Source organism: Gambusia affinis, linkage group LG03, assembly GCF_019740435.1.
Source record: "Gambusia affinis linkage group LG03, SWU_Gaff_1.0, whole genome shotgun sequence".
NCBI classification, from domain to species: Eukaryota; Metazoa; Chordata; class Actinopteri; order Cyprinodontiformes; family Poeciliidae; genus Gambusia; species Gambusia affinis.
Window position 1 is genome coordinate 27,470,396 of NC_057870.1, and position 14,669 is coordinate 27,485,064.

General features: G+C 36.4%; 1 protein-coding gene across 1 annotated transcript in view; it reads right to left on the reverse strand.

Moving 5' to 3' along the window:
• fras1 (Fraser extracellular matrix complex subunit 1) overlaps positions 1-14,669 on the reverse strand; it is a 264,241-nt gene that overhangs the window by 224,031 nt on the left and 25,541 nt on the right. Inside the window, 3 exon segments of the mRNA XM_044110758.1 lie at positions 14,140-14,247; positions 14,250-14,328; positions 14,432-14,561. Of these exon segments, the coding sequence (XP_043966693.1) occupies positions 14,140-14,247; positions 14,250-14,276 (135 nt within the window). The 5' untranslated portion in view covers positions 14,277-14,328; positions 14,432-14,561.

A 14,669-nucleotide genomic window follows, 5' to 3' on the forward strand; every position in this document is an offset into this window, starting at 1 on the left:
TAAAGTTCTTCCTCTGCCTACATCCCCCAGAATTCTTTGCTTTTCCTGATTGGATTTCAGTGAAATTATTGAATATTCTATCAGACAAATTATTTATTGATATTGATCACATCATGTCAATCGCCATATATATTTTTGATTTATTGTCCCAATCTAATTTAAAATAATCAAATTGTCTAATCATGTTACCAGATTCTGCAGGAGTTTTAAGGAGTAAATAATTTCAGTTGGGTGCATTCAAACTGGGGAACATCTAACCCAGCGGTTCACCATTATGGTCTGATAAAAACAAATCACACCCTCAATCAAATTCCAAGTCTTAATCCAAAATTTATACGAAATTTTCAGGTTTCACACTCTTTGGATATTATACCTCTGTTGAATTATAATAAATCAATAATGATATGTATCAAACAGTTATGATCAATATCAAATATGTCTGAGAATTTTCAAGATATAAAAACTGCACAGCATTCTGGGGGATGTAGGCAGAGAAAGACTTTAGCTGCTCAATCCCTCATTGCTAGCCAAGCAAGATTGGTAGAATCAACAACTCACTCACTCTTTGGTTACTTAGCAACTCAGTCATTCTTTGGTAACCTAGCAACAATCTTGAGTAACTGGCACAGCAGCAGTTTAAGGTTTCGCCTAATAACTGATTAAAATTAAACAAAGGCATGGTTAAAACTGTGGAACAGGAAATATTACCTCACCAGTGTTTTAGATATTTAACTCTTATTTTGTGATACATTTTTCAGTCATATTATCCAGCCCTACAGAGAATAAATCGGATTTCATGGTTTGCTATTTTTATAAATGTGCAAAAGACTCAAAATTGTTTTCCCACATCGTCATGATGGGGTATCTGTGTGCATAATGTAAATTTGGTATTAAGGTTGTATCATAAAATGTGGAGAAAGTGAAGTGCAGTGAATTCTTTCCGGATGAACTGTATCATCTTTCTGCTGAGTAGTCTCTGTGTGAATCTAAGCCCTCTTTCACCTCCATTCAAATTATGGTACCTTCAACATTATTTGCTGCGGGGAAGGCAGTATCCGGTTGTTCCAACCTCTTAAAGCTAATTTACAAGAAAAGCAGGCGCCTCAGGGTCAAGACAAACTCATCAGAGACTCTTCTGCCACAAAACTTCCTGCCCTCTAGTGCTTTGATTCCCAGGACTTGAACCGAGTCATCCGTAATTAAAGGGTTGAAGTAAAAGAGAAAAAAAAATACTTGAAGGGGATCAGTCATAAAGTGCATGTCTACAACTCGCTCAAACACCTGAACATTGATGCAACACATGCCCTCCAGGGAATTTAGCAAATTTTCACACAATGCTAAGAAGAGACTCCTGGCTTGTCCATACTGTGGGAGTCTGGTTTGAATAGGCCTTTAGAGGGGAAAAGAGATCCGTGCACTTCGTCGGTTTAACAAACTTCCGACTTTGGAAAGAAAACATGAATAATTCATGGTCCCAGATCTGCATTTTTATACACTGCAGAGCTGAAAGGATGAGGGCTTTTATTCATCTTTTACATTAACATCTGAAGCAGTTAGAGGAATTCATGTTCATCCAAAGAATCATTTCAGAGCAGACATCTCTCCTCGAGTTGCCATTTAACACAAGCACAGCCAAGTTGAGTATCTGACATAGAACTGTATTTAAAGGTGAACTATTGTGTATTTTCCAGACACATTCTGAAATTTTATGGCACAATAAAAGTGTCAGTTGTTATAAAAATGCAACAGCAAAATTGTATGGTTTCTTCAAACAAGCATGGGAGAATCAAAAAAATTCAGGCTCATATGTTGAATTCCTCACAAAATTATTAAGAAGTCCGGAGCCATGTTTAGTAGGAGTACAACTATCCACTTTTTTTTACTAGAGAAACAGAAACTAACAAAAACAATATGTACACTCGCTTGGTCAAAAATGTAAAAAATAAACTGCAACAAACGTTTTGTCAAATATTTCAGAGTGAAATTAGGAATTTTAAGTATAAATAATACAACAGGATGTCGCTCAAAGTACAAAGCATAGAACTAGACAGAATAGATCTGTCCATTGGCACCGATACTCGATCTAGAATGTCTCTCAATATTGGGACTGACACAGATATTATATCAGGTCGGTGCAGCTCTAATCTTTAGTTGTTGTTTTGTACGAACAGCCAGCCAGCTTCTTTATACGGTAAGCCTGAAATGCCAAAAAACAACAACAACGAAAAAGAAACTAAACAGAGGACAAGTGCAGTATGAAGAGATCAGAGGCTAATACAACAAAATCAGATACAATATACTTTAAATCTCGGGTATATTCACACCAGCCCCGTTTAGCTGCTTTAATCAAACTGTTGCTGGTTTGTCTAGAAAGTACGGTTTGCTTGAGGAGGTGTGAATGCAAAAACAAACTCTGATGGGGACTAACGAACGTGAACTCTGGTCCATCTAAGAACCTTAGTCTCAATTCAGTTGAAGTGAACTCTGGTGCAGTTTGAATGCATATGTGAACGCCAAGTGGGCTGGAAACCTCTCTAAAAGCAGGAAGTGAACTACAGTACAGGGGATTCTGGGTAAATATAACCAAAACAAACACGCTAACTAGTGCTAGCATAGATAATGACTCATGATCTCTTGTCAAAGACAAAACAAAAATCCTACAAATGCTAAAATTAGTCAAAACTTAATTTTTCTTCATTTTTGAGAAGAAGGCAGTTGTGTCACTGTCTTCTTCAGAGGTTTTCATGTCATTTCCTTTTATGTCGTTTTCAGTGGTTCTCGGTGCAGCGCCACCACTGGCGAGGAGGGGAAGAGGTTGATCCATTAGTTTGGTTTTTTCACACACTGCAGCATGAAAGCAAACCACAGCAGATGAAAATATAACAAATATTGCAATTTTGGTCACCAGTCCAACTGAGTCTACCGTACTAACTGGTGTAAAAACACACTAAGAGTTTAAAAAAATCTTTAAAGGAGCTGCACATCAAAATCTACAAAAATAATGCAGGAATGTGTGATAAATTTAAGCTGTAACTTTCTGTTCCTGCAGCTGGCAGCTTCATTGCTCAGGTGGCATCTTCCCATGAAAGCAACGCCATCAGTCAATCTTGTAGTTGCTCATTTAGCAGCAACCCAACAAAACGTTCAGATGAAACCACCTTTCAGGATGAATAAAGCTGGATTTTAACATGATGCGACGCACCTGATGAGGACCAAAAACTGCTTTTAATGACGAGAGAAGTCCCTGACACTGATCCAGTTGTTTTAGGAAAATCATTAAAACTTTGAGTATCTTGAACTCAAAATAATCCTCAGTTTTATTTTCTGACAGGTGCCTAATAGTTTTGTAAGGCTGAAGCCAAGAAAGAAAAACCATTTTTGTTCCAGGGGGATAAACTGCTAATTTCCTCGTCAGATTTACATGATTATGTTTATGATCATGATAATGTTGAAATTGTGACAATACAATCGGAGACAACTGGAGATGAGAGGCAGCTGGTTCCCTTTCAAAAAAATTTAATAAAATAAAATAAATCAACTATAGAACAACAGATGTTCTTATCTGAAACATTTCAATCTGAAAAGTTTTAGTTTGACCAGAACAAATTTAAAAGTTCAATCCCAAAACATGGGGTTCATAGAACAGATACCCATTGTGTACAGTATTTTGGTTTATCAAAACAAAGATTAGGCAAGGCAAGGCAACTTTATTTATATAGCACCTTTCAGCCAAGGACAATTCAAAGTGCTTGTACAAAACAAGTTAAAAACAACAAGTTTTTAACTTGTTAAAACGTGGAGGTGGTAACAAAAGGGGTTTCATTTGTAAAGTTCCAGTAAAAAACATTATTTCCAACATGTTATTACTTCATTTATGTCCGTTTCAAACTACATATTTATTTAGCAAGTTAATATTTAGTTTGCTAAATAATTTAGTTTGGAGTTAAATGTTTAAATTGTTAAATGACATATTTAGTTAGCAATTAGGAAGCTAATTATGTAGGTTACAAACTAAATACCTAGCTCCAAGATAAATATTTTATTTAACTAAATATTCAGTTAGGAGCTAAATGAGCTAAATGTTCTTAACACACTAAATAGTTAGTTAGCGAGGTAAATGTTTAGCTGAAAAATTAAATATTCAGTTCAATTAGCAATTTTGTTTGAAGCTAAGTATTTAGTTTGTTAAACTAAATGTTTGGAAAACAAGCTAATTATTTAGTATACTAACTAAATACTTAGCACCAAACTAAATATTTAGTTCGCTAGCTATGACTATTTAGTTTGAAGCAAAATGTTTAGCTTGATAATTATCTAAATATTTAGTTAGCAAACTAATTATGTAGTTTAAAAACTAATTAAATATTTTACTTGCCTACTAAATATTCAGTTTGAAACTAAAACTTTCGATTCCTTCCATACTAAGCACTTGGTTAGCAAGGCAAATATTTAGTCCTTTACTAATTATTTAGCTTGTTAACTAGCCATTTAGTTTAGAACTTTTAAGCTTCTTAAATATTCAAGTTAAATATTCATCTTGCTAAATATTTAGTTACCAAGATGTATATTTAGTTAAACCAAATATTTAGCTTCCTAATTAAATAGACAATATGACATTTAGAAATGAATGAATAACTGTAAAAATATGACTTTGAAAACTTGTTTTTTCTCTCTTATGAAAGGCTAAAAACCCAGATTTGACTGAACTTTTGTAACTTTACACACAGCATCCCATAATAACTCTCCCATGTCCTGCAGGTGACATATCTGGGTGTCTTAACGGGACTTTTCCAAAATGCAGAAAGAAGCTCGTTTTTCAACCTGCTACATGATCACAGAACAACTTCAGAGTTTCTCTTCCTTATAAAACTCAGCGGAAATATTTTCATTGGTTGCACGACCTTGAAGAAAGTGCCGGATCCATTTAGCAGCTCGAATTCTGCTAGCTGAACACATTTGTGCCGTTCAATATTTCATAATAATAACAAACCCAAATGAGGCTCTCACCCGTCAGTGCTCGACTATATAACAGCGATACTTTATGACAGCCCTGGTACGACCTGCTGGCTTCCACCATCAATAACCGATCAATACTTTATTCAGCTGAATCAGACAAACTGCATGTAGAAGTTCACAGACTTGGGGGAGAAAAAGAAGCCGAGTGAAACCAGATTTGGGGAAAACCACAATGGAAAATATCAAGAATATCAACAAGATGGAAGCTCCTTGTGTTTCATCAGAAAATTATAAAAATGGCTGCAATAATGTCTGTTTGCAAAAATTAAGATTACTAAAGTTTAATTCTGAAAGAAAATTTCAGATTGCAAACAACAAAATTAAGTCCAAAGTGAATAGCAGGCAAGTTGAGCGAAAGAGACCAGAAATGCAAACGTTGCATCTGTGAAGAAACTATAGGAACAAAGTTTAAAACCAAAAGTTTCTAAATGTTTTATAAGGTCAGAATCCAGAGATTAACATTATCCCACTAAAACATGAACAATCTGAAGCTAAAATCTCCAAAAGTCAAAGAATCTTAATAATAAATGTGTGAAAACTAAAATGGTGAAATATTAATTCAGACAAATAAATGTTACATTTTTTCCAGTCTGTTTAACATTTTACTGGTATTCATGAACTTCTGAGGAACGAAGAGGTTACTCGCATCAGTTCTTTCCAAAAAATTGGAAATTTACTTACTTTTGTAAGATTTTGGAAACAAATACAATAATAATGCAGGTCAAGCAGCACATTTTGGTGCAAAGCTAAATGCTTTTCAACAGACAGAAGAAAAACAAGAACAACAAAAACTTTCTTTTCAAAAACTTTTGTTTTCTGATTTCTGTCACCGTCGTAATTTTTTTGGCATGTGTTTAGAGAAAATGCGGATTATTAACTTCACTCCGTGTGAAAGCTAGCTGCAGCCAGATCCCGGGCCGCCTGTCTCTGACCTTTGACCTCCTTGCTGCTTCACTAATCATCCCAATTTACAGGCTGTTCAACCGAATACGTGACAAACAGCCACACTTTCCCTGCTGGAGCAGCTCTGGGCTGCAGGTTTCCCGTCCTAATCTGACAAATTGCTGCATTTCTGATGCACAGCCAGAGCTGAAGCGTCTCATCTTATTGTCAATAAATGTTGCACAAATCTGAGGTTAGAGTTCAGCACAATTTGGCTTAATACTGGGAGTTTTAGAAAAAAATAATAATTTAGAATAAATTTAATCCTTAGTGTTCTTTAATACCCTGTTTAAGCACAAAAAGACAAGAAGGAGTTACTATTTAGGTGAAATATTCAATAGTGAAGAGAGGATTTTACAGAAAGTAAAAAAAAAAACAAGAAAATTCAACTTTTAAAACACAGACACTCTGCAAGAAAAGAGCTTCTGACCAAAATCTAACCATTTTTAGCTTTATTTTCCCCAAATGATAGCCTACTTAACTCAAAAATCCAATCTGTTTCAATGCAACTTAGTAAAACTAACAGGTCCCACTAAAAGCTGTTGGCTGTTGATGCAAGAAAGGCAAAACATGACATTCTTCTAAACATGCCTGTCTGATTGAAATTTCACACGTTTTCTTACTTTTCTGTGTTTTGTTTCAGATATTAGTCTCTGCAAAGTGAAGACATCTGTATTATGTGAAGGCTCAGATTTTCTACCAATTATGGATTTCGATGTGGATGCATTTACAGAGTTCCTGGGCAGCAGCTGAAGCCACGATGAGGACACCCATTAGAAGAAAGCCCAGTCATTCAGAGAATGAAGACGGGATCAATGCCTTTCTGACATTGATCGCAGTTTTTCCTCAGAGAGGAGACAAAAAGAAGCAAGGACGCTCTGAGGCGTTCATGCACTAAGACCGCCAGTCGGTTTTCTCTCCGTTCAGATGCTGCTGGTAAAAAGTCAAAATTTTGTGAATAAAACGAGAATACTTTAAAAAATTCTAAATTTGAAAAAAGTCAGAATCCTCTAAGACATTCAGAACTCGAGAGAAAGAAGGTCAGAATAGTCAGATTTCTACAATCAAAGTCAGATTTTTTTTTTTCCCGTTTCCCCTAATCCTCCTCCTTCTGCCCCCCACCAGAAGAATAATTTCCCAGAGTCTCTCGTGTTTTTCAAGCCAGAGACATGAAGGTAATGACAGCTGAAGAGAAATCAGAGGTTGTGTCTTTTCCCACCAAACCTGAGCAGCTCACCTGGTTGTTACTGCCAAACAAATTACAATGGAGTCCAGCTCCAGATGTTTCGTCAAAGTCTGGCCTGACATCAGCCTGCCAGTCTTTGAACAATAATTACAGCATGCGAGTGCAACTGGATGGTTGCAGAAAATCACTCATCTGTTTACAGACCCACGACTGTTTCATCACAGAGTAAAACTTTAACCTCTTATAGGAAGCCCTGGTAGAAAAATGAGAAGTGCTAAAAAATGAATTCAGATTCAGCAGAATCTCACTGAAAACTCTTCATATCAGGCCACAAAAAGATCATAAACATCCATAAAGGGCTGGTTGTTGCAAAATGTGTTAATAAAACTACCTATTAAGATTTACAGCTTCCTCTTACTTTTATTTTTAGGACATTATTACGACGTTTAGAGCAAAAAATGAACGACTTTCAGCCTTGATTGAACCGGAGAGGAGAAACAACGCAAATATAACTGGTTTGATTTGACTGATAAAATAATATTTAAGCACAGAACTGTGATTTTGAAGTTTTATTTCTGTCCACAGAATTAGCTACGGCGGGCCGAATTTGGGCCACGGGCCTCAAATTGGACACATTTGCTAAGATGGAGGAAAACATTTTTTAAGCAAACATCCAGCAATTTTTTATTAAAATTCAGACTTTGGAATGGTAATTTAATAAACCTTCCTGTTTCTTATTGATGAAAAGACAAAAAAATATAATAAACCTGATAATTTTGGATTTTATTTTTTTAATCACAAACCTGCAAGACTTTTTTTGTTTAAAATCTACAATAATTTACTGATCCCTCATCTACAGAAATAAAATATTGTGCTCAGTTTATTAATCAAGTAAATATAACAGCAATAAGTTTTTGTAATTACAAACGTTCTTTCAACATGACATTTTTGGCAAGCAACTGGCCAAGTCAAAGCTCAGACTGTAATTCAGTTGAAAAACTGATGGTCACAGATGTTCCCCGACTGAATTTGAGATTTTATACAAAAAAAAAAACCTAAAAGCTAAACACCAGAGAACTTTTTTTTCTTACTCAGTGATTCCTTCCACTCCTCAAATTATTCACCGTTTTCTGTTTATTTATCCCAACAAATAAAAAGTGTAGCTAAAGAAAAGCAGCATCCTGTTCCTGAGGGGTTCTCATACTAAAACCGAAGCAAAATCAAGTTGCCCTCAGAGTGCCTGCTGGTAAAGAGGATCCATCACAGCGCCGCCTGGCTTTCTCGTGATTCACCTTCTGTTTTTGCGCTTCGTCTGAATCGAGAAGGAACCTCGGCGGTCTTGGCCATCAGCCAACGCTGATTTGTCAGACGGACGGACTGACAAAGAACAAGACGTGATGAAACGTGCAGACGAAGACGACCCGCTTCCTTTAACAAACTATCAAATTATGCCTGAGAAGAAACTGGAGGCTGCACACCTCCTCGTCTCCAACGGCGTTCTGCAAGTGGCTACATGTTAGCAGCAGGATGTAGCATTTAGGTTACATAGGAGCTGAGTGAGGTCAAAACACACAGAAAGGAAGCAGCACTCAGATCTTTACCACTGTATCACTTGAAAAGAGTCTCAAAACAACATCATTAATCGCAGTAACTAAATTTATAGTAGCAGGTATTGGTGTACTTTTGACAATTACCTTTTTGAATTTTTAGGGTGAATTCACATCACCTGTTTAGTCCACTTTAGTCAAACTCTAGTTCGTTTGTCTGGAAACTATGGTTTGCAATTGAATCTCAAAAGCAAATTCTGGTTCGCATAAAACCTTGAAGTGAAACAATGTGAACACCAACCAGATCAAAGACTGCTCCAAAAGCAGGAAGTGGACTACAGTGCATGGCATTCTGGGTAAAAAACAACCAAATCAAACCGGCAAGTGTAGGGCTAGCGTGAGAAATTATTTTTACCAAAACAAAAAAATAAAAAAAAATCAGACAGTAGCTAAAATCTGATGCCACTACACTTTTGTTTACATTTTGCTTTTGTCTTCTTCAGACGTCTTTGTGTCAGTTATTCTTGGTCCAGCACCCCCAGTGGTGAGGAGGGGAACAGCGTTTTTTAATAGTTTGGATCGTTTGACACGGTTTGAAACCGTGATAAACGTTGCAACTTTGGTCCCAATCAAACCAAATCTACCGGACTATCAGGTGTGAAAACACCCTTGGAGAAAGTTGGAAGACTAAGAGGAAGATGATGTGGTTTAAAACGTAAACGGGGTTTTGCAGTTTAACGACCGCGGGGCCTGTGTGCTGCCGGTAAGGAAGCAACAGAGAGCTGCTGATTTCTGTTTACATCTCCAAACCAGTCACCAGCCGAAGCTCGAGGGTCTGCCAAGGCTCGACAGGCGGCTGCGACTTCCAGTGGACAAGATAAAGGATTCCCAGTGTCAGTCTGCCCAGACGTGGGAGGCTCAGGGCGACGCGCAGAGTCAGCCGCCAGCAGTTACTGTCCCTCCAGGCTTCATGATGGCTTTTTAACCTGCTTGAGACGAGAGCAGTGCCTCCTTCTTCACTTTGTGTTTTTTCTCCAGCATCTTTGATGTGAACTTTCAAGTTCACATCTCATCTTTGCAATGAATAATGCATCATATAATTTGCATCAGCGCTCCTGGAGAGCTGAGGGAGTAGACAATTACCTGATGATGCTTTAGAGAGCAGAGCTGTTAAATGGTTTCTGCACTTTATGTCGATACAGATGGAGAGCCAGTAAAGTTTACAGGAAGTCATTAAAACAGGAGAAATATTTTTTACAGACAAAAACACGTCACTGGGTGTGTTTTATATTCAGTTTTTCATTCAGCTCTCTTCCTTCATGTCAAAAGTCTCCTGATGGGAGCAAAATTACTCCAACAATTTCTTGGCACTGTGGGAAAATTTATTTCTGCTGCAGGTAACAAAGTGGTTCTGGATTAAGACCGAGAGCCTCCAAAGTGACAGTTTCTAAGAAAAGCTGAGAAAAACAAAAACCTGTGTTTTTTTAAAATAGATTTCTCAGGTAAAATGCAGCTGAAAGTAATTTCACCACATTGCTTTCCTCCCCTGAAGCTCAGACCTCTCAGCCTTCACCCACCTCTCCACCGTCCCGTCGTTTTCAACACTTCAGGTGAGGAACGAGCAGCAAAAGGCTGAATGTCCAGCTCAACAGAAGGCATCATGGGATCAGGGTCAGGTTAGATTAAAAAAAAATAAACAGTATTGGAAATATTATTTTCTTCACTATGAAGAGCATAAACACATTTCAGTAAAATCAAAACTATATTTAAATGCATTTAGCTTAGTTATACAATTGTTTAAATTGTTGATTTTTGTGTTTTTACAATGTGAAGCACTTTGAACTGCCTTGTTGCTGTAATGTGCTAAACAACAAAAATTTAATTAATTGATAAATCTCATTTCCCTAAGTGAAGACACCTGTTATTGTATCACGATAGCACCACAAAATATTCTAATAAAATTCTGTCCATGTCGTTCACCACAAGAAAAAGCCTTAAAGACAATAAAATATGTTTTCTCCAACACACCAGCAGTTTTTGTTAAAGTTTCATCTTTTTTTTTTAATTGAAAAACAGATTTGTGAAAAATTTCTTTTGCCTGATTTTGTTTTTCTTGTTATGTGAATTATTGTAATTTTGGACCTTAAAATGCAAAGATTTCCTCTCAACTTTATTTTTGTTCTGTCTGATTATGTAATATTTAAATATTAAATTCTTAATAATTTCATCAGTTTCGGTACTTGAGTAAACTTTTTATCAAATACTTTTTTATTCTTAGTTGAATAATAAAAATTATTTAGTGAAAGACAGCTACTCTTTACTTTTACTTCAGTAAAATTATGTTGAAGCAGTGATATTTTTATAAATTATGAATATAAACAAACTGCTGAGTTCACCCAGCGGTGCTGTACAGTTAAAGGCCTCCATGCATTTTGCCACAAAGTCCCAAATCTTTCCCCTCAGACTTTCCAGCCTGGACTTTGTTGCCGCGTCATCAGAAGATGGACGCCCCACTGGGTGGAGACGTCAGGGGGGGAAACCTCCATAAATCTGCAGCAGCCCACTGGAGACAGCGCTGTCAAAGGCCAAACTGTTGACTCAGCTGACGGCATCAGCGATGCCACTAAGGTCCAGAGGTGGACCGTGTAAAGGTGAGTTTTATCCCGACCTTACAGAAACGTCGCCAGAAGAGCAGGGCTTAAGTTATTCTGCCTGCAGGGATGAATTCATTCAACCATCAGAGCTGCAGACAGATTACCTGGATGGAGGTCACTTAAGACGGAGACGCTGCTGTCGTTAAACACGCTGCGTTCAAATAAAGCACTTTAACAAGCTCCTGTTTACACAGCGGCCTCCTCAAACTTGTAAATTTGCTTCCGGGTTCCTCCAGGAATTCAGAAAATGTCCTTCTGTGTCACAGACACAAATCTTCCTCTGTTAGAGGTCAGGAAACAATGAGCTAGACAAAAGAGTCGACCGTTAAATGAGCGCTGAATGCCCTCATTCAGCTGCCCATCAGAGGCCCCTGAAGCAATAAACCAGACCCCCAACGCTGAGGGCCCGAAAAGGTTTAGCTGGGGACTCAAATCCACCTTTTCGGCTAAGAAAAGCTGCATTAGTATGGAGTGCTGCTTGTAAAATGACACACTAAAAAATTAACAGCAATATTTTGCTTTATTTAGCCTGATAGAGAATAAAAATGTGGACATTAATATGGAAAGTCATATTTTCAAACACATTATTCATACATTTATAAATGTCAGAGTCTGAAGCTACATATTTAGTTCAAAAACTAGATATTTAGTTTTAAAAATATTTTAATATTTAGCTCAGACTTAAACATTTACTGTGTCACTAAATAATTCATATGCAAACTAAATATTTGGCTCCAAACTTAATTCTTAAGTCCAAGCTAAATATTTAGTTTATAAATTAAACATTTAGCTCAAAATTCATAATTTCATTTCCAAACTAAACATATTTATTTTACAAATGTTTAATTTGTAAAATAAATATTTAATTTGGAACCAAACACTTAGTTTGGAAACTAAACATTTAGTTAGTGTACAACTAACTAGTTAATGTACAAACTCAATATTTAGCTTCTCAATAATTTTAGTTTCCTTCCTATTTGAAAGCTAATATATCGCCTGTAAACTAGATATTTAGGTTGTGAATTAAGTATTTAAATAGTTTGGAACTATAAATGAATGAATAACTGAATCTCTTTGTGATACATTTATTAAATTAAATGTCAATTTTGTCTAAATTCCTTCAACATTAACCTTTGTTTCACATTGCCAACATATTAAAATCAAATGTTCTTTTGTTTCAAATTCTCCAACAATGCTGATTTTTCCATTATTACATTTATAAATTGTAAATGGTTTGCAATAAAACAAGTTTGTACCTGTTCCTTCTGTCATCAGAAGTCATTCAAATCAGCCAGAAAAGAAACAATCAGACTCAGCTGGACGAGTTTCATGAACAGAACTGGAGGTCAGAAGATTACAGGCTCCAAGCCGACTGAATATTACAGGCCAGCGGCTTCAAAATAGCACACTTAAAAACAAAAACTCAAGAAAAATGTGCTCTGAGAAGAGTTTTTGTGGAATTAAAGTGACCTTCATGTGGCACTCGGAGGCTAAAGCACACCTGGGAAATGAAACTGAAAGGTTTTCCCTCACTGGTGGATTATTTCGACTCAAAATTTACAGCAGCAGAGCAAAATAAGGTGAGAAGAAAATTCCAAGGTTAAGTTTACAGGCAGGGAATTAAAGGTTAGGAATAATTCCACAGAAACATGAATTAAACATGTTTTTAGGTGTAAACTGTATGTGAAGAGATGCAGCTGTAGACGTAAAAGTGGTAAAATTGATGCAGAAACGATAATATAGTTATTTTAAGATAATTTTCAATGGCATAATGATGCATGTTCCCCCTCTCCGAGACCAATAAACTTAATTTTTTTTTTAATCCTTGATAAAACTGGAATATATTACAAATATCCATTTAAATTAAAAAAATTAAAAAAAATCAACAAACCGGAAATAAAATTTAAAAAACCCTACAAAACTAAAACTATAAATAAAATAGATTCTTAACTTTCTGTAAACAAAATATTAACAATCAGAATGGAAATCCTCATGCTCATTTCTTAAATTTATCATGTGATTAATTGATTATTCCAACAGGTTTATAAAGGCAAAGTGCAGCTTTGCAGATGCTTTGTCTAAAACTGATGAAGATTCACTCACATCAGCATGCTGAATGCTTGAAAAAGGCTCGTATGAGGATATGACCTTGTTTTCAAATATTTATTTCTCCAACTGGGAACACACTGCGTGAACTTTCAAAATCGTCAGGTGATCGACTCACAGTTCCACCAGGTGTGTTTTTAATGAGAATAAAACTTTAACTCCACATTAAAGCTCAAAAAGTGGAATTTACCTAATACATAACCAATCAAAACCCGTTTGTAAGGCTGAAAACTTTCATAATTGTTTAACTTGTAAACAAAGTGAGGGGAATCCTTCACATTATGTCAATTAATAATTACAAGAAATGTAAAGTGTTTCCCTTTGGTTGCATATAAATAACTAAAATCTCCTGTTAATGGTTAAACTGGAGGGCAAAGAGTCCTACAAAGGAAAAATAAAGCACTGGTTAGAAATGTAATTTTGTCTACTATGACCTTCTGCACTCAATATTTTTTTCAACCACATGAGAATTTAGTGACAGATTTAGCACAATGCCAGTATAAAATCTCATTTACAACAAGGTTATAAAGAACCAGCAAAACGACAAAAAGAAACAAAAACAGACAGGATTCCTCACCAACATCCTTGGATGTTTTTCTGCCATTACAGGTCAGGCAAGGCGCCAAGGTTTGCACAGTGTTGGAGGGATTTATAAAAAAAAAGAAAGAAAAAAAAAGCAGAAAACTACCTGTGTGGTCGACCGGTTTGGGAACAGCTTTTGTTTTCTGCTGAGGAGAGCAGCATCAGGAAGGGGAAATGAAGTCACTCCTGAAGCCCGGCCCTCCGTTAGTTTCCAACGTTTTCTCCCCTGAAGCAAACATCCATCTCTCCCTGTCATCATCGGTTTTTTCTTAGGGCCCACAATCCCACAAGGCTCCTTTTAGAAAGAGGTTAATAGTGGAGGGTAATAGGCTGAGACTCGACAGGTAATCATACTGTATTCATGAAGTTCTCTTCGACAGACTGAGGGATAATTATACCACTTAGCTTCTAATCCCAGGGAATTTTTTCCAGATACGCCATCAGTCCTGGAATCTGAGGATTGTTCCACCAAGTCTGCATCAACCAGCAATTATCTCTCCAGTTAGAGGTGGGCAGAGGAGACAAAAACTGCACTCAAACAAAAGCACAACTGCTGCAATATATTTTTACTCAAGTAAAATTAAAAAGTAGCCATCCACTAACTGATCAAATTATCAATCATTTAATATTTTAAAA